The sequence below is a fragment of the Glandiceps talaboti genome, chromosome 13 (assembly GCF_964340395.1).
Source record: "Glandiceps talaboti chromosome 13, keGlaTala1.1, whole genome shotgun sequence".
NCBI lineage: Eukaryota > Metazoa > Hemichordata > Enteropneusta > Spengelidae > Glandiceps > Glandiceps talaboti.
The window spans coordinates 11,677,333-11,698,491 of NC_135561.1; the positions used below are offsets into that span (position 1 = coordinate 11,677,333).

At 36.6% G+C, this 21,159-nt stretch overlaps 1 protein-coding gene across 1 annotated transcript in view; it reads right to left on the bottom strand.

The window, feature by feature from the left end:
- Nucleotides 1-660: 660 nt before the first annotated feature.
- The window catches only part of LOC144444242 (intermembrane lipid transfer protein VPS13B-like), a 42,112-nt gene continuing 21,613 nt past the window's right edge, over nucleotides 661-21,159 (bottom strand). Inside the window, exons 23-47 of the mRNA XM_078133656.1 lie at nucleotides 19,786-20,346; nucleotides 19,348-19,637; nucleotides 18,627-18,762; nucleotides 17,864-18,048; nucleotides 17,159-17,355; nucleotides 16,476-16,696; nucleotides 15,853-15,989; nucleotides 14,959-15,159; nucleotides 14,287-14,448; nucleotides 13,613-13,768; nucleotides 12,663-12,926; nucleotides 12,324-12,404; nucleotides 11,484-11,659; nucleotides 11,071-11,235; nucleotides 10,542-10,797; nucleotides 10,041-10,208; nucleotides 9,390-9,530; nucleotides 8,607-9,051; nucleotides 6,536-7,789; nucleotides 5,961-6,137; nucleotides 5,139-5,309; nucleotides 4,798-4,971; nucleotides 4,403-4,505; nucleotides 3,369-3,618; nucleotides 661-2,876 (exon numbers count right to left, since the gene is read on the bottom strand). Coding sequence (XP_077989782.1) covers nucleotides 2,547-2,876; nucleotides 3,369-3,618; nucleotides 4,403-4,505; nucleotides 4,798-4,971; nucleotides 5,139-5,309; nucleotides 5,961-6,137; nucleotides 6,536-7,789; nucleotides 8,607-9,051; nucleotides 9,390-9,530; nucleotides 10,041-10,208; nucleotides 10,542-10,797; nucleotides 11,071-11,235; nucleotides 11,484-11,659; nucleotides 12,324-12,404; nucleotides 12,663-12,926; nucleotides 13,613-13,768; nucleotides 14,287-14,448; nucleotides 14,959-15,159; nucleotides 15,853-15,989; nucleotides 16,476-16,696; nucleotides 17,159-17,355; nucleotides 17,864-18,048; nucleotides 18,627-18,762; nucleotides 19,348-19,637; nucleotides 19,786-20,346 — 6,401 coding nt within the window. The 3' untranslated portion in view covers nucleotides 661-2,546. The remainder of the gene's footprint in view (nucleotides 2,877-3,368; nucleotides 3,619-4,402; nucleotides 4,506-4,797; nucleotides 4,972-5,138; nucleotides 5,310-5,960; nucleotides 6,138-6,535; nucleotides 7,790-8,606; nucleotides 9,052-9,389; nucleotides 9,531-10,040; nucleotides 10,209-10,541; nucleotides 10,798-11,070; nucleotides 11,236-11,483; nucleotides 11,660-12,323; nucleotides 12,405-12,662; nucleotides 12,927-13,612; nucleotides 13,769-14,286; nucleotides 14,449-14,958; nucleotides 15,160-15,852; nucleotides 15,990-16,475; nucleotides 16,697-17,158; nucleotides 17,356-17,863; nucleotides 18,049-18,626; nucleotides 18,763-19,347; nucleotides 19,638-19,785; nucleotides 20,347-21,159) is intronic.

A 21,159-nucleotide genomic window follows, 5' to 3' on the forward strand; every position in this document is an offset into this window, starting at 1 on the left:
CTGACATGCCAGGAAGCCGGAATTATTAATTAGTTGAGCTGTTAATTGGAAACATAAAATCCTTCCCAAATTACTTTGTACCATAAATTCCTATTACATGTATCCTCTGGTGATAATATAATAATAATAATAATAATATCTAAATATGACAGCTTGATTCTGTTTCATGAAAACTTAATCCTTGAAAATAATACATGAAAGATTGCATAAATACTAAAACAAAATATTTCCATATTTGGAAGATTAGGATCTATAAAGAATTGATAGATTTCATTATTCCAACTTTGTAGCTAGTATTCTACTAATATTTGCCATAGTCCAGTTATCAGACAAAAAACAAAAGATTATACAATTTGGCCACTAGGAGTGCTCTATTGGAGCAGCTTGACCCAAAGTGGGGGCGAGAATATTGGATCTCTTTAGACAGCGATATTCATTGCGAGGTTCAGGCCTATCAGGCTCCTAAACTGTGAGTGCATGGTAGCTCGTTTCTTGGGAAATTTTTTAGAACACATGGCTCAACGTTTTCTTCTGACTGTTATTTTTAAGTTATTCATATTGTTAAAGTATGATAAAATGAAAGTATGACACATATAGACACACATTCTTCTTTTTAGTATTTAGTTAATCTTTTTCTTTATTTTGAACTAACCCATCTTTTTTAAGGTGTTATGATGAAAAACACAGACTGAAGTATGGACACCCTTAGTTACAAGTAGAAGATTACAGTGTTATTGAGATAGACATCATTCAGTGAATTTACTTTGGAAAAAAAAAATCACATCGCTGGATAATTTAAACACCGATTCTTCACATATATGTGAGAATTTAGCAAAAAGTATGAAAAATAAAGCAGACACCTTTTTTTCAAAGAAATTGCAGGTAACGAAGAACAATGAAATGTAAATTACCTTGTGTTTTTTAACCCCTCGTCTTGGTTACCCAGCCTCTCTGCTGGGGGTAAGAGGACGGGTAACTGAGACTATTTAACCCCTAGTCTTGGTTACCCAGCCTCTCTGCTGGGGGTAAGAGGCTGGGTAACTGAGACTATTTAACCCATAGTCTTGGTTACCCAGCCTCTCTGCTGGGGGTAAGAGGCTGGGTAATTGAGACTATTTAACACCTAGTCTTGGTTACCCAGACTCTCTGCTGGGGGTAAGAGACTGGGTAACTGAGATTATTTAACCCATAGTCTGTAAGGTACGACATGCTAGGGCGCCCTCACACATCGGCAACCCCTTTCAGGAGAGAAGAGGCCGGTGAGGGCAGAGTGACACAACATATCTCACAGTCTATTTAACTCCTAACTGTTGTGTAAAAATTATACATGTATATTAAAACATTTATTAACAATTTCAAAGTACATATAATTCCTTACGGTTAGCATTAATTTTCACGATTGTTTGTACATTTTTGGAACACACATACACATGTATGTATATAAAGCTTGTAATGTCTACAGTCAATTCACACTACTGATATGTACAACATGGAAAACACAATTGAAAGCCCAAAGTTGATTGGCAGAAACAGCAATATGGCAGGAACTCTCTGTTTTGTCACATAAGGTCAGAGAGAAAATCTAGATTTGATTGGCTGAAAACAGGCGCAAATCAAAGACTTTCTCTTGTTGTCAATAATGAAAGCCAAGTTTTAATTGCCTGAATATGAACAAATTGAAGACGCTCTTTGACTGTCACAAATGTTCAGAAAGAAAGGTGAAATTTGATTGGCTGAAACAGAAATAAGACACCAGCAAGTTTGTTTTCTGACCTGATGCAGCAATGTGAGACAATTCTCTACTTGAAACATGCTCTATGATTGGTTTACAGATTTACATACACTGTCAACCAATCAAACACATTCATTCATCATAAATAAAAGCACTTAATTTGCAAGTTCGTATACAATATTTTTACACTGATATCATTGAAACCAAATATGTGACCGAAATACACATAATTTTTTGAGGGGAAATGAGTTAACAAATAACCTAAGCAGAGTGTAATTTGCATATTCAGTATGACTTCACCAAAGGTGTTACCAACTTGATAAGGAAGACTTATAAATTAATTTGCATAATAAATAATAGAACATCTGTAAAAACATAATCTTATGAAAAATACTGGAATTTTACTAGTGTAATTTTAACCATGAGTTTGCCATGCATATTTCATATTTTCCATTCCCAATTTTCCGAAATATTGTATTATCTAACTGTCCCCCTCTACATACTACAACTGGAACACTTCCCAATAGCTCCCCCCCCCCCCCTTCCAGGGACTGCTTTCTCAAGCTAATCCCAAAATATTTCCCACCTCTTCCTGAAATATTTCTCATTTATTCCATTAATATTTCCACACTGATCCTGGAATATTTCCACAGCTCTTCCTGAAATATTTCCACACTATTCATGGAATATTCCCCACCTCTTCCCAAAATATTTAAGCATCTATTCCTGGAATAAATCTTTAATATTGACCCTATCTATCCCTAAAATATTTCCCAATCACTTCCTGGAATATGTTTACATCTATTCCGATATCTCACATGGAAGTCTCATCCTCCAGCTCTTCCTTTGCCTTATTAAACCAGGATTGGAACGGACTACCGGAAACTTTTTCCGTGTCATTAGAACGGAATCCCTTTCCTTCTAGTCGTCTCTTAGCTTGGTTGAACAGTGCTATAAATGAGTCCCGTAACCGTGGATCGATAAGATACTTGTAGGTTGTCATAGCAACATGGTTACCATGGCTACATGGTTCTGATGTGGTGTCTGAGCTCTGGATGTCTGATCCACCTTTCTCTTCATTAGGTGCTGCGTGACCAGATGTTGCATCCACAAAGTCTGCCACACGATTAGAAGTTTCTTTTTTCTGATAAAAAAAATAATATTTGCATTTACTTGTTTCTGAAATTCAAAATGATCACAGTTATACTGTATTTTCCAGAACTAACTATTATTTTTTACTTTTAGCCTTACACCCTTTACATGTACTCACACTTGGTAGTGGACTAAATGACAAATTACAACTTTGACCCTGGGTGAACTTTAACCTTTCAACTATGAAAAGCCTATAAAATTCGGCCGGACACTTTTTATTGACTGGTAGAAATCAACCAACCTAAAAATACTGTAAAACTTGAAATTTTCACTCATTTATTTTATTTAATTTGCTGAAAAACAACTACGCAAACAGAAATAGTGACTAAAATGTCTTCTAGTACATGAACACAATCTACTAGTCTTGTAATTAGTAAAAATTAGTCTCTAAGAACTAGCTGATGGCACTAAATTCATAAAAATTTTCCAGTATCAAAAAAATCTAGGTTTACAGTTACTGTAAAATCAATGTATAAAATCTTACCCCTGCAGTGGAGGGTGTGATTGGTTGATTCAACGTAATACACAGCACACCACTATCACTGTTCTTTCCGTGACACGTGACCTCTGACACAGGGAAGGCTTGTTGTTGTGTGTCTTCACTTGTACTGACAACAAACAAGACTTCAGGAGTCAGTAAAAGACATCCACTGTGATGTAAACCATGGTATGTCACCTGAGTGTTCTCAAGGTACATTAGTATGGTTGCATTAGGTAGGGAGTGTAGCATCTTCCTGTGATCAAAGGATGATAAAAAAATGGAAGAATTATTGATGATTTTGATATCATTATTGATGATTTTTAGATAGTACAGTTATTGATGACAAAAACTGTACCACATATTTGTACAATACATACGAAGAAAATGACAAAAAAACTACAAAAATATTGAATTTCAAATGTAAAAATGGTGACCTGACACTTGGTAATCAACCTGATATGCTAAATTGAGACAAAGATGCTGCATTTGAAATGCTTTGACACAGCATTTGAACTGCTTTGACACAGCATTTGAACTGCTTTGATGCAGTATTTGAACTGCTTAGACGCACCATTTGAACTGCTTAGATGCAGCATTTGAACTGCTTAGATGCAGCATTTGAACTGCTTTGATGCAGCATTTGAACTGATTTGATGCAGCATTTGAACTGATTTGATGCAGCATTTGAACTGCTTAGATGCAGCATTTGAAGAACTGATTTGATGCAGCATTTGAAGAACTGATTTGATGCAGCATTTGAACTGCATAGATGCAACATTTGAACTGCTTAGATGCAACATTTGAACTGCTTTGATGTATAGTGAGTTTACCTATACTTTTGTGGTAAGATCAAAACATATGTACATAGGTGAACTCACTTTCAGATATCAACATCACAAACAAAACCTAATACCTTTTAAACTCCATACTATAACCATGCCTACATGAATTATACAGTAAAGCAAAGAATATTGAGTTTAGTATATCAAAAAGAACAAGTGGGTGACCATGACAGTCACATGATATATAGAACATACCAGACATATTTTACATGGCCATTAGCTGCCATGGCTACCTGTTCAGTACAGGGAGCAAATCTTGGTTTAGGTATCTCTGTAAGACCAGCACCATGGAGTATACCTGTTGATACAAATAAAAAAAAAAAACACTTTTCAATTCAGAATTCATTTGTGTTGGTAAAAGGTTGTATCAAAATTAATTTTATTCCAAACACATTATATTGGTTACCTGAAATTTTTGACTGCGCACTTCAGACTTTGACAGATTGACCCCCCTCTCAAGAACATGTGACCATTCAGACAAACATCAAGTCACATTTGACCCTTACTGGGCTCACATGTCAATAAGGTCACATGTTTAGAATAGGCCAATCACAGCGCTGAAGTATCATAACATCAATTCCACTGCTCACCTTGTCCAGTTTGAGACACAAATTCAGCAGCGCCCCCTAGTGGCTTAGTGACAACTCCAACTAAACCCCTACCCACACCTGAAATAACACCTGTAGCTTTCTGTGTTGTGGTAGAAGGTGTGGATGACTTGGTCCAACTTTTGATTGGTTGGTCTACAACACCAGCAACAGCACCTGAGTAAAACAAAGGATGGTTTGAAAAGTTACAAAATTTTCTGGTTCATTTACAACTCTTAACACCCAACTAAAGTGTTTTTGTGTCACCCCTAGTGGTCAAACTACACAATCTTTTCTCTTTCTGATGACTAGAATATGGGGCATTAGCACAAGGTGTGACTTACCCAGCAAACTAATCCCAAATCCACTCAATCCTTGTTTAAATCCTTCACTGACTCTTTCCGGGATTTGTCGTCTGTGTTCTTCCTGTCTCAGCAAATGATCATTATCCAAGGACAGTCTATCCATGTTCCTGGCCATACTGCTAGCAAAGTTAGTAATGGAGGTCAGGGTACCTAGTGTGAAGATATGATATTCATGTTAAGGGCACAGAAAGATGGCAGAGTCAACATAAAATTGACAATCCATGTTTTAGGGCCACCAATAGAATTCAATGTGTGACATATACACAAACAGACTATCTTGTATGAAAATCAAAATTTGAGAATGTAGAATATTAAAGTCATGACAAAATAATTGTTCATGCATTGTATTTGCATAATTTGAGAGCTAAATCATACTATGCAGGTTGCATCTTTGAATGCTTGTCAATACTGACAGGTATGAAGAAAAAACACAAAAACGATATGACTTTGATCAGATGTAAGGTTTTACAACCCCTAACACCAAAGTAAAGTGTTTTCTGTATGTACCACGATCATTAATAACATCCATATCTAGTGTAAAAGTATACTGTTCCATTTGCTAATTGACCGCATTAGAAAGGCCACATGCAAGGCTTGTAAATAAACCAAATGAAACAGTATACTTTTACATTTGATATGAATGCTATCAATGATTCTGGCACATACAGAAAGTGCTTTACTTCAGTGTTACTCGTTTAAAAAAAAATAGCAGGTAGGAACATTTTTTTTTTGTGAATAAAACTTTATGAGTGGTGGTTGGGACTATCACAGAACCCACATTAACATAAATAAATATCTGACCTGTAGAGACGTGTTTAACTAGGGATGAGGCACCCCCTGTTACACCAGTCATAAAGGCACTAGGACCTCTAATAAGACCTTCATACGGTAATCGGAATAAATCAGCCACTCCACTGCCAATACTTCTCACCAGTCCAGCTGGATTACCTAGAATTTCCAATGATCCCAGTACCCAACCTGATTAAATAAAATGTACACAAATTTATATATACATCAGTATAAAAAAACAGCACCAATGGCATAGTAGCACAACTGTACATTTTATGTCTTTTTTTTAAAACATGTATTTATTCATAGGCTGGTTCAGGCTGGCTGTTATCCAGGATGATTTGGATTGTGTTCTGATATGTATAATTGTTTGTTTGTTTGGTAGTTCATAGCTCAGTACTTGGCAGCCATATTAGATCTAACATGGCTTAATCTCCACATATTGGGATATTCATTTTAAAAACCTTTACACTGGGAGTGGTTTTTTCTCCTTGAACAAAGAAACAGAAAATGTTGAGATTTGTTATTTCTGAGGTGCATGTAACACATAAGGAACAAGACATTTAGTAGATAGCGTGTCTATTTACCTGCTTTGAAGAGAGCACCAGATGCATAGTGCATCGTTAGAGATTGCACCAACTGTCTTGTTGTGGTGAACACTGGACCATGTGAAAACTGCCCAAATGAGAGTGGTGTGTGATCTGATGCCAAATACAGCTTCAAAGAGGCGTGAACACTGGCTAGCACTGTGATTGGCTGGATATGAAAATGATTGACAGCTATCGGTGACATCATGGCAGTTGAGAGTGATTTCACCACTTGGGGCATGTCCTCCCATGTCATTGGCTGATACTGATCATGTGATGGCGAGAATCTGGATTTGATTGGGTGCTTTGGGTCATGTGATATCCTGAAGCTGTCAATCACTTTGAGCATTTGGTAGATCAAATGGTCTTCCATGTAGATAGTGAGAGGTTTTGAAGACACAGAGACTTCATGTAGGCAGGATGCTTGTCGGTAGTTATCCATCTCAAAGACAAGTCGAGCTGCAAACAGACTCGTCTTGTAACTCTTCTCAGCTAGCTTCTCACTTGGCAGCAACATGAAGAAGTAATCTTCACTACCTCTGAAACTCATGGCTTTATCTTGTGCCACTAAAATTACCGGGAAGTCATAGTTACCACCCAGAAATAGCTGGTTGTCTACTTGAAGGCTTCCAACTGATAACTGAACACACTGCTGCGTGGTGTTTGGGTGGTCAGGTTTAGTGTGGGGGAAGTACGCAAGGTGAAGATTATCAAGGGAAAGTCTGAGTACCTCTATATTTTGGAACGGACTATGCAATTCATCAGCTAATATGATACACACTTGTGATGCAAGGACACTGCACTCGGGCACCAACAAACTCGTCTCACCATCAGAGCCTTCTTTATGTACATCTTTCAACATACTAGGTTTCTTTGCACCAGTGTGTCCTTCCATTGTCAGCAGCTCTATGAAAACATGTGTGCACGTACCGACAGTCTGACAGTTAACCAAAGTATACCCACCATGGGGTAGCACCATAATCTCAGACTTTTGATTTCCGGATGATCCGATATCGATTCCGTCAGTCCACTGAATCTGATGCATAGATCCTTCCATCTTCATCTCAACATACAGAGTGTCTGTACTCCTTGCCATACTGATGTGCAGGTTGGGAATAGATCCAGGTTGTTTTGTCAGCTCTGGAAACTGTTGACGAAGACTTGGGAATTCATAATACACTGAACTGTCGGCTTCAACAACTGGTATTGCAGACAACCTGTCTTGTTCCTCTACCACTGTAACCGTATCTGTGTCTGGGAAAATAACATAAATTATGCTGTTATTCTAACACAAAATTTCACTAACTAAAATTTTGATTTTCAATATCAATTTAAGTAAAACTATGTAAAACTAAACTGATCACACCTATTTCACTGACAAATGGACTGATCCAGTAAGGGATACAATAGGATTGTGTCATTTGTAGTGATAGGGGAGGGGTGATTCTGATGAATACTAGAAATACTGATTAGAATTTAAAAGATCTATTCTTCACTCCTAAGATAAGTATTTTCAACTGGAATATGTATGCAGGTGAGTGCTGTCAATTTCAGCATTAATTTCATTCATGGAATTACTGTTTTAAACAGTAATTTTTGTTGTTGAATGTTTTAGAATTTGAACATTTAATCTGACTCTCTCAAATCAAGTGGCTTCATTGACAGTTTTTTTTTTTGTTACCAGTGTTCTGAATTTCAATCATTTTAAAATAACTACTTTTATGAATCTGATGGATTTATTCTTCACACAAATTAAAAAAAAAAAATTGACCAAGTATAATCTAATTTTTTCATCAACTGACATGACAGACATTCCAAAATCTACATATTATATGAGAATAAATCCACCTTATTTTATTTTGACCTTCTAGCATTAGGTAAAATCTAGAAATCTAACCAATTCACACAACATAAATTGATAAGTTGAGAGCTTTTGACAACAAACTGTGAGTCTTGTTAACTCTACCAAAGGTGGCACTATTTATCATGATCACATCAAAAAAGGTTCAGTTCCTGAAAATGAAAGTCATGTCAGATTTACTGAAAGGGAAATCATGACGGAAAATCTTACCATCCTTGTTTTCCGCACTCAATCCTTGTCCATAATGCAACGGGAAGGGACAATTATTATGAATCATAACTCTGGGAGAATTGTCTCTGTCCACTGTGATGTAACACACTCCATGATACAAACTATAGGTTACTGCAATAGCTAGGGGGTCTTCTCTTTCTCCTGATTGGATGGGTGGCTGCCTTGATGGCATGGCAACAGACTGCCTAGGCTCCTTTGGATTCAAAGAAACAAACTGAGTCCATTTTCTTGTAATCTGATTTGCTGGCTCACTCTTCTCTTCATTTGCATATGTAAATGATATATATTGCACAGGTTTCTTGATTGGGCAGAATTGGCTTGTACTTGGCAGGTCCCAAAATTCGATTGGTTGAACAGTTGGACTGGTGGATGATTGGCATGCAGGAATGTTCTTGATATTTGGGTTTAGATCACCCCTGTTTATCTGAATAAATAAAGAAAATAATACGTCAGTATTTATAAATGACGTTTCAATTTTTATTTAAAGCTGCTAAAATAACAAATTTTTGTAAAAATTACACTGTGTGATCCCGCACTTCCATGTAGAACAAATGATCGCATCCTCATTTGCATATCATTTACATGCAAGTACACAATCCTGTTTTCAGAATTGCACTGCAGTGCAAATACCACTAGTATGTGTACACACACCAGTGCAAGTTAGTCTCTGGTACGTATGTAATAAAATAACGACTTGTAATGCTGGTGATTTCACAGACTGTATCATCTACAAATTTTACACCCCCATATACTTATACCTACCTTAATGTTTGGATAGGTAAGTTCCACTGTTCTCATGTCTAAGTCTTCTTTACTCTTGTTAATCAACAGATATCTGTGTTTGATTGTCACCACTCTGATACCTTGCTTCACAGTTGATGCAATGGTCAAATAACAAACCTGCTGAACAAATAACATAAAAAAGTTTATTGTTATATTTTCCATTTGATTATATTTTCATAACAGTATTATGTCATAAAACTTAGTAATCCTTTCTTACATTCTTCCCAAGAATGATAAGATTACAATATTGTTTTTATCAATTCATCTAAACAGCACCATTTATATAGCTTAGTTCTGTACAATACCGCCACTCATGGCGGCACTTTTTATAACGGCATCATTTATATACCCTAAACACTGTACGATACTGTTTTACAACTTTTTGACCACATGAGGGCGATATTCAACATTGCAGGCTTCTCCCCAGTACAGAGATAATGTAATCATAAGATGCCATGTCACATTTGTTAATAATGCACTTAACGGTAACCACCTATTTTTATATTTTACGATGATTCACCTGATGAATATTAATATTTGTACATACAACTGACAAGCACCCTTTCAAGGCTGGGGAGATCCCTTGACATACATTTTCCTGTCTTCATTTGTCTGTTCGTTAATACTCACCTTCTGTTCTTTGTCGCCACACACAATACTGGTATGTGTGAAACCATCCAAAGGTAACACACCTTCAGGTTTGTTCAGTAGCGCATATCTTCTACTGGCTGGGGGTGCTTCTTTCATCAGTTCTATAGCTTCAGACTTGTAACCGTGGATACTCAAGGAAATAGCACTCTGTGTACAGACATGATAAGAAAATCATCACAAAGGATAAACATCGTAAATTTAGTGACAACATATTTTTTTTTTTTACTATTCTGTATTACTTTACGCACTGCTATAGTTTAGTAGTTGGTGAAATTTGCGAGGTCATTCAACAACTGTAACTTAACCTTGATATTTAATGCACTATTTTGCTGGTGTACATTCAAGTTTTTTCACTAAAATAAAATCCCCATGAAAATACTTTCACTCACAGTTCCAATGCATACCTCCCTAAATCAGTATAAGTTAGATCCAGGCAAACCAACAAATTTCATTCTAAGATTCTAAGTACATTTCACCCACCTTGAAATTCTGAGGAGTGATAACACTGCCTGGATGAATTACTAGCGGCAGTTCATCTTCTTCTAGGATTTGTAGATCTAATGATGTATCATTGACTAATAGATAAGATGGTTTGATGTCTATCAGTACTGTGTTTAACACTGACCAGTATTGAGATAAATCTACTTTTAAGTCAATGTTTGGTAGTTGTGATGGTAAATCAGGTGTAGTAGGGGTCTTTACTTTATGCCCTTCAACTTTTAGACTTTTCAAATCACTGAAATAGATAAAAGTTTGAAAATGAAACAAATGTTAGAAACAGCTGGGATGCTATGCTAAAGGAGTAAAGTTGGTTAAATCTACCTTCGGTTCAACCAGTAAGGGTTCCATACCAGTGTTTTTGTGAATGGTTAGTAGGTAAAGTCTATCTTTACTTCAACCAGTCAGGAGCCAGAGCTCCGTACCAGTGTTTTTGTGAAAGGTTAGCAGGTAAAGGCTATCATTAGTTCAACCAGTCAGGGTTCCATACCAGTTTTTGTGTTGTGCTTACCTTTCATTATAATCTATATCATTATAAGGCCAGTAATCTGTCAAATCAGACTGCCAATCATAACACAGTGATTCAATGTCTGTGTCCCTCTGATCCTCTTTCTGTAAGTCACCAATCTGTTTGGTTGATATAGATACTGGTGGGTGTGATAACGCAGCCTCAGCACTGGAATAAAACAAATAATAAATGTAGTTACTGAAAACATGAAAGGTATTGTTCAAGAAGTCAGAAAATCAACATCTGGTGATATATACAATACTTCCATCAAGCACTGACAATGACTGAGAACATTGCTAGGCTGAATGCCATGATTGATTATCCTGGAAGTTATATATCTAATCTGTGTTGAGGTCATGTATTCCACTTGAGTTGAAAGGTCATATTTGAGTCTGAGCATTAGTCATGCAACTTACCTGAGTTGAAAGGTCACGTAATGCCACATTTCAGGTTCAATGTCATAGAGTGTTATATTCTGTCCCTGTTCTATGACACTAAAATGTCGAATTGATTTAGTTTTTGTGGTTTCAACATTCATTACCACTGGTCTAGGAAGATGACTTCTGACCACAAAGAGAGGACTAAACACAATCTGAAAACCAGAAAATAATATAATAATGTAAATAGCTGACAGAGTAATCTAGTATATCATGCACAAACCAAGTTGAACAAAAAATATGGAATATATAGTCTGGTTGTTCTACATCATGGCAGTGTGCATTTATGTCAAGACAACGTGTGTCTACATCACTGGAATCTGCTGTGTTCGAAATATAAGTCAACATGTTCAAAATTGAGCTTCAACTTTCCCGGATTTTCTTTGATATTACAGGCACTGTTATAAGTATGTTATTCTCCAATATTTAAATACTCGTGCCTAAGGGTTGTCATGATAACTTGCTAGATGAGTAGTGACAAAGGCCCCTTAGCTAGGTCACTTGCATATACAGACACAGATATAGACATACATATACACAGACACACAGACATATACAGACAGAGATATACAGACATACATATACACAGACACAGACATATATAGACACAGATATATACAGACATACAGATATACAGACATAAAGAGATAGACTGATGTATGGAGAGATACCAAAATACAGAGACATAGACATACAGTAAGGGCTGGATTGAAAGACAGACAGAAAGAAAGACATGCACACAGACATACAAATACACAGATATATACAGACATATACTACCATTGTTACTTTAATCTGATGACATCGTAGAAAACTTACCAGTCTTTGCTCTGTAAATGTATGCTTCTCTTCATATATTTGACACCAAATGTAAATATGTTTGCCTCCTGTACAGGGGATCTGGAAATAATTATATTCAGATAATTTGAACTGGTTCACAGTGTGCAACAATTGCTATTAAAATATGTTTTCATGGGAGTTGTCTAGCTAGACAAGTATGTCACTTCCACCTAAGTTTTGATGCCAACTCTGTACTGATAGGTGAAAGTGACTGAAAACGATGCATTTTATATTAACTTTAAAGCTTTCACTAAAACAAAAGTGAATATTCAGGTATCCTGAAGTATGCACAAGATTGTAACCATGGAAACAACCTACCTTGATCATGGTGTTTGTTCTTCTCATTTCTCCACTGATGGCAAACTGTTCTGACCAATCACAGCTCACATCAGACAGCCTCACTCTGACACCAGTGATGGCATCACCATCGCCAATGCATGATGGGAGTGTCCTTTTGGCAGGCAGGTGAAGCGTTTGTTTGTTCTGCATGGTTTTCAAGCCTAGGTTGGCCACTTTGACTAGCTGTACCTCAATGTCTTTGGTCAGTCTACTGGCAAAATACTGCTGCCCACTGATAGTGATCTGTAGAGATGAGGGAGAAGATTGTTTGTTTTTATGCTAAGACGAAAAACTCTCTGATATCATCAGTTCTATTATTGTGATAGGCCATATCATGTTCACATATCTTAGACTCTGTGCTTGTATCTCAACTAAGACAGTTCTGTATTGCCATGTACAATATACAAAGTATGGGAGTTGCACAATCATAAACATTCAACAGATTGACAATATTTTAAAGCTGGATTCAAGACATATTATCTTTTACAGAGATTTCAAATTGTCTTGTTTAAACATTTGGTTCAAGTGTGAACAGGGCTTAGTGATATTATTTATATTACCCCCCCCCCCCCCCCCCTCCATCATTGCCATCATCATGATTGTCATTATCATCATTTTGTTATAATCATCCTCTAAATTCTCCTCCTCATCCCCATAGTCTTTATCCTCATTGTCAGTTTCATCATCATCATCATCATCATCATCATCATCATCATCATCATCATCATCACCACCACCACCACCACCACCACCACCACCACCACCACCACCACCACCACCACCACCACCACCATCACCACCACCACCACCACCACCACCACCACCACCACCACCACCACCATCATCATCATCAACAACAACATGACCACCACCAACAACAACAGCAAACACACCACCATCATCTCAAGCTCCATCAAAATTAAACATACCTGTTTCTGCAATGCTGATAAGTTTTTGACTTTAACAAACAGTGTAGCATTCTTCCCTTTGTGTTGTAGTGTATGTACTGTGGTTCCTACTTCGTCAATACTGAATGCATCAGACCATTTCCAGTTACCCCATCCTTCAATACATACATGTAGTTGCTAAACGGAAAAAGACATTATTTTATATTGATAAAATACTGAAAAAAAATGGAAGTAAGTATCAAAGTTTGCATGGCAGAACACCACAGTTCAGTTATTGAAAACAAAAGGATTGCACTATTTGGCCACTAGGGGCACTGTTTGGGGGTACAAACGTCAAGTGCCAGAATTCACACAAGTGATACGGCATACAATGACAAATGTCTTCTCTGAGTGTTTGTCAGCATCATACATGGAATTCTTAGCCAAGTGAAATAGTTTTTCTTTCATTGTTTTCAATAAACGTGATTTACCGAAAAGCATGAAGTTCTTTTCCATGTATATCATAAGTTCTTCACATACTATTATGATGATTTTTGTTTGTACAACAGCATCTCACAACTTATGTAACTTTGAAATCTTATAAAAAAGTCCTACTGCACTTGACTTATGTTCAGCCATTCTGGAGATTTCCTGCAAGGGTTTATGGGAAAACATTGTCAAGTTGACTCTTGATATAGTTTTATAGTCTAACAAACCTGCTTTGATTTGTGTGTTCTCCAGCTGTATCCATGCATCTTTCTACTCTCCAACACAATAGCTTCATCAGTTGCCACTTGACCAAGTCGTAAAGTCTCCTGGGTGTCATTACAAATCACGTAGTAATTCAACAACAACTCTTCCTTATCTGTTTTCCTATTCTGAAATGTGAATACAACAAAGGGACTTAAGTCTTTCATAGATACAGTCAGAGATACGTCCATGCTGGTTTAATAGGGCATGGACCAGATTTTAACTTTCTTTTTTTCAGTGTTATTTATCAAAGGACCCAGTTTGGATAAGTATTAACAATTTAGCTGTGAAAAACAGTTGAAGATGCATTATTCATAATTCCAAGAATTAATTGGACAGTAAAATATACTTACTTTGGAATGGTAAATTGGAAACGAATGCGACGTTTCAATTTGTCTAATACTAGGTCCATACTAGATGGATCAAAACATCACATTTGTTTCAAATTTACTGTTCCAAAGTAAGTATATTTTACCACCCTGAAAAACAGTTGTCCAACAGAGCTATAGAAAACATTCAAACAGTACAACAGAAATATCACAGACAGTATTTACAATAACAGACATACTTACGTTGGTCCATGACTGTAATGTTGTATTCAGGGTGTGAACTGTACTTACAATAACAGACATACTTACGTTGGTCCATGACTGCAATGTTGTATTCAGGGTATGAACTGTACTTTGTGCAATTCTCACAAAGACTGGATCAAACTGTAGACAAGTCTCTATCTTGTTTTCTTTGATGTTAACAGAACCAACGAGGTCAAAAAATTCCACCAATGGCTGCATTGTTAGATTTCTGTACTCCAGTATTTCACATTGTACAGAACTTGACATCTGAAAAAATTAACGAATCACATACAGTTGAAATTACAACCCGTTACGTTTCAATGATCTGCCATATTTGATAAGAGCCAAATTCAATCAAGTAACATCAAGAAAAAACTTAGATAAGTAATATCTGTCAAACAAGTGATATCAACAAAACTTAGATACTTAGGTAATATCTGACTTAGTGTCCAATTTATCATCAGTAATCCACCACAGATGCAACCATGTATTAGAATTCTTGGGCTGGGTTGTTTGAATTACTGTGTACAGGCAGAGCAAAGAGATAACGAAGGCTTGACACCCCTGTTACCTTGTTCAGGGTGGGGGAGGGGAGGGGTGTCACCCTTGTTACTTTGTCAAGGGTGACACCATGGTTACTTTAATTATGGGGTGGCAGGCTTGTTACTCTGTTATGGGGTGGCACCCTTGTAACTTTGTTCAAGGGGTGGTAACCTTGTAATTTATTTGGGAGAACACTGCAGCCAGCCATACCCCTAAATGTATTTCACAATTTTCAAGAAATTATAATATTAAACTAGCAACCTAATAAAAGATGTCACTCTCAAAAGTTTGCTCTTCCAATAGAATTGGCTGATGTGAGAGGGCGCCCTAACACAGCATACCTTCCAAACCTTGCACTGAAAAGTTGTTTGGCTTTGCAAGTAGCAACTAATGGATTCAATGAAGTGGTAATTTTACCTGTACATGAGTTCTATTGTTAGCACCTTGCCAGCAATTTAAGTATCCTGACGTCCCTTCCAATGTCCAGTTCATGAATTCTTGATCTGTTGGGCTGGTACCATCAAATTCAAATGGAAACAATTTCTTGGGTTGTGCTGCAACATAATTTCAGAATGTTAATTTCATGAGAGATTCTCTTCAACCATGTCTTAAGATACACAAATGAAGTTTTGCTATTTTTGAAGATGAGAACATTCTTGTCAGACAGGTGAAGTTTATACAATTTATAAGTAAAGTTATAACTCACAAATTTTGCAAAATACTCTAAATTATTTGTCATCATTGTTGTCACCATCATTGTTGTTGTTGTTGTTGTTGTTGTCATTATCATCTTCGTTACAATCATCATCATCATCATCATCATCATCATCATCATCATCATCATCATGATGTCACCATCGTCTTTGCCTCCACCCCATTGTCATCATCAATGTTACCCCTCACCATCACCTCCCATCACCACCACCAACAACAACAACACCCCCCCCTCACCATCTACACACACACACACACACACACACACACACACACACACACACACACACACACACACACACACACACTACATTAAATGAACTCACCTTGTCCAGTATACTGTAAATGATTACTTAATTTGACTTGAATCAAACTAACGTTGATAGATGCTGACAAAGCTGGAACAAACTTAGCAGCAAAACATGAATCAACTCTCATACAGGCTGCCAACGCCATGGGTGAGATAGGGGGTTCCTGACTAGATAATGAATCACTGAATTCATCATCATCATCATCTTCACCAACTTCGTCATCGTTGCCAGGGTTTCTAATAACAAATGTTACAATCAATGATGAAGTTTTAGAGAAATCTAAAATGATAACAACAACTTTTTGAAAAAATTAACTAGGCTCTGAAATTGATGAGCAAATGTGCTACTGACAGCAAAACAGTAATGGCTGACAGTGAAGGACTATTGGAAAAAAATAGGGAAGAAGGCCATCCCCAGTCAAACCCTGAGGGCGCTAATTCCCCCAATAAGAATTTTTCAGATTTTTGTTTCAAGGAAATTAGTCTCCAAGGTGCAATTTACCTTTAAAAGTTCCTTTTTTGGTCAGTATGGCCATGATTCAAGTCTTGTATGGCTAAACTACTTTAAACCTGCCATGTTATTGAACACATAATGGTATTGAACACATTGGTTTGGTATTCAATAGGTTTATTGCTGTTTCGTTAAATGTCTCACAGTGCAGTAAAGTTGGCAATTTTTTAATCTTACAAGTTTCTTACCCATTATCCTCTTGACGTGTTTTCCCAGCATTCAATACTACTCTCCACACCTGGGATGCGACGATCTGATTGGCTGAAGAAACCTCTTTAACATCTGGTATATCAACTTGGTAGGAGAAACTCTCTGATACGTACAATTGTCTGTACACAATGAAGTCCTTCTTCAAGTTGTCCCAGTATTCCAAGTTACATGGAATCTAGTATTCAAATTCCATCAATGAGGTTGGTATCTTATTACACAGTTTTTAAATTGACACACTGTTAATATTTAGTATTTATTATTTATTATTTAATTGTTTATTTATAATTTACATTGTAGCCTACTGACTGAATTGCGACAATGTTACAATTACAGATCATATTGTTAGGGAAACCACAAAATGATACATTAAAATATTAATAAAATGATTTATGGGGACAACAACATTCAAAAGGTGTACAATAAAACAACTAGTGTAAACAGAAGACAACAGTTTAAAATACTCTCAAAAAGACTGTTGTAAAAAAAAAAAAAAACACTTGAAGGTACACCACCACTTGCTACGGGCATAACTCATAACTTGGTATGACGTATGATACAAAACCGATTCGATTAAATTATACGAAAACTAAACAGTCGAGGAAACCACTATTGTGCCATCATCTGTGCCAACATCACAACTCAATTAAAACGACACTGATTGTGACTTAGTATTCCATATTTACCTTCTTGTTTTCCTCATGATGTCTGACGTCAGATCCTACACTTGTAGTGAATGGTACTGGGTTGACAGCTACAAATGTTAGTACTCTAGGTTCATTGTAACACCATGTCATTGTACCATGACATGCAGTACTTCTACCACCACAGAACACTATCTCATTGGGTTGAGGTTGGAGATTTAACCCATCTGATGAAATATACCACATATCATAGAATTGTTTAATTAATCTCTCTCAGGCAAACAAATCTTGAGCTATATATAGAATTTACTTAAATTCATTGAATATGCTAATGATATGAAATTATGTATAAACTAGTTTTCAACCTGTATCATTGTTAAAATCACTGTCTTCAAGATACTTGTTCTTGTGGTAAGTATATACAAGTGACTACTATTATGCTAATATTGGGATATGCTAATGACATGTAAATTATGCTAATCACATGTAAATTAAGAAACTATTTCTTACGTGTATTACTGATGTTGAAACAACCCCACTCTAAGGTCGTTGCTACTTGCAAGTTTTCAATGTGCAATGCTAATGACTTGTAATTAATTAGTATGCTAATGATATGCATATATGATATGCTAATCATATGTAAATTAAGAAACTAAATTCTTACCTGTATTATTGATATATTAAACCATTCCAACTCTAAGTTCACCTGTACATGTACTTGTATTGTTTCTGATGTTATGCTAATTACATGCAAATGTATATATGCTAATGACATGCAAATGTATATACTAATGACTGTTTTTACCTTTATCATTGATGTATTGAAATGTACCAACTCTAAGATCATCAGTACTTGTAATAATTTCATCCTCTGCTTTCATTTCAACAACTGACTCTTCAGACTCCGACTCCACTGGTGATCTAACAATTACTTCTTTCTTCTGAAACATGACAAAGGCAAATAAAAAAAACATTGTAAGGTCAATACTGGCACTGTAGAATCAATGTATGACATTGACGTGTTGTCATAACAACCAGGGTACAATCTTATTCAAAGGCATTCTACTGGGCTTGTGTAAGGTATAACACACAAACAGTTCAAACTTTTTCACTCAAGTGAAAATACCTACATATAAACCTGTGTATGCCTTCTATAATATAACATTTCTCTTCTGACATTTTGAGAACAGTTGATTGCAAAGTAGGGATTTCCCCAACTTTTTTGATATGTATGATAAATTACATCAATCCATTTGCAAACAAAACACAATAGGCCATTCCAGACTGCAAAACAGGAAATTGAGAATACAGCGCCCTCACTCAAATTGGGGCGTTTCTTAAGAGCTTTACCCCTTAGTTTATTTTATAGAAGTGTAAATCAGGGATGTTTTCCGTATTGTTCAGAGATCGAGGAAAGCAGCAGCGCTCGTTGATTAACCGAGTAGCATATACGATGTATACCCCCAAGGTATACACAGACAGGAAGTAGAGCGCCACCACGTGGCAAATTTTGGAAAGGCCCATACCTTTGACTCTTCTTTGGTATTCTTTATATAGTCTCTAACATGTGCCATCATCAAATCCAAACAGTTCACATGACCTTGACCAAAATGGATCTGTACTAGACCTGTGTTGACATTGACACCAAGCTGTGGTAACCCTGGAAACTGGTGACTACCACTGTGGCTGCACCAATCAGCATTCAGATTCATTGTCATGTTGATTGGCCCAATTAGAGGTCTCGTCTTACTCTGTAGGGATGTTTTTAGCATAGCTTCTTGGAGGTGAACTCCAGCATACACCTCTTGAATCACACCTACAGTAAATTAAAGTCAGGAAAAGAAAAAGTACACAGAAATAGTCATTTTATTTCAGTTAAACAGACTAAGGTACATTTAAAAAAAACACACACACCGTCAATCAGGTTAAAAAACAAAGTGATTTAGTTGGTACGTAACACTCACCACTTGGTCTTGTCTTTACCACCATCTCTCCTGCCACACTACCGAGAGAAAAAGTCACATGTGGCAGAAGTAGATCAGGAACTGTTGCCATGACGACTACAAACTCACACATCTGAAATGATACTTTATCTAGCTGAGTCAGCACCATTTCTACCAAACTTAGAGAATCTTCTGCTTCCTGGCTTTTAGATTTCTTTCCCGGAATACTATTCCCAGATGGTGCTCCAGATACTCCATCTGCGCTAGGCATTGGAATAATGAGGGGAAAAGTCTCGTGGACTCCAGCTGAATTGGAAAGACCTGACTGTGGGGGAGTAGATTCAGATGACTCTCTGGACCTTGACTGTGGGGGCGCTCTCTTAGGAGTTGCTTCATCGAGTTGTTCTTCGTTATCAAATTTAGATTCTCCTTTCGTTGGTGTTTCACGCATTGGTGATAGTTTTCCATTGATTTGAGTTGACTTTGGTGGGGATAACTTCTTCACAAAATCCATGATTTGTTCCATTTTTGTGATGCTCAAGTTAAATTTCAGTGGACGGCCAATGCTTAAACTAACATCCGCTATGAGAGTGAAGAAACAATAACACAATTTAGAAATATCAAATCAAATCAACATAGTGTAGGAAATCACAAATTAGGATCAGAAAACTCTTCAGTTAAAATAAACATAAATACAGGACAAAAGAATACACACTGGTCACATGAAAATAAGCAAATAAACAAACTGAATTTTCTTATAGATAATGGTAACCACAGCATATTTGCACCTAGGAATTTTTTAATGATTGTCACGATCTTGTCAAATAATTTATGCTGTTGACATGGCTACTTCACGAAAGTAACTTAAAAGTAGATTTTCATTTATTAATATGTATCATTATTCTGGATCAGAGGTTACTTGCATTGGTATGAGAGCATACTATCGGTATGTGCACTGCACTTGTACAATACTGAAAAACATTATTGTATACCCATATGCAAAGGAGTATGTTGTTTTTGATAAGAATATAATAACATAACCCCATGTTGCATGAGTTGAAGTGTCGGGGGCCGAGAGCATTTGCACTAGTCCTTATGCATGCAGTGTTTTCTGTTGCATTTTCACAAGCTATGTGAACATAGGATACAACAAACACACAATACCAAGAATACTCCACACTAGCAGTCGCACCTCATGGGCTTCTGTCATAGGCCAAACTACAATAGTATCTTTGAGAGTCTGTAACTATGGCCAGCATTTTGGAGTACTATACTGGCATATAAACAACAGTGAATTTGTCATGAGAAAGGTTGCATATTGACTGTAAGATACATCATCTTGTGCAGTCCTATCAGGTTGCTGGCTGATAGTGTGGCACGAATGTTTGTATCTTA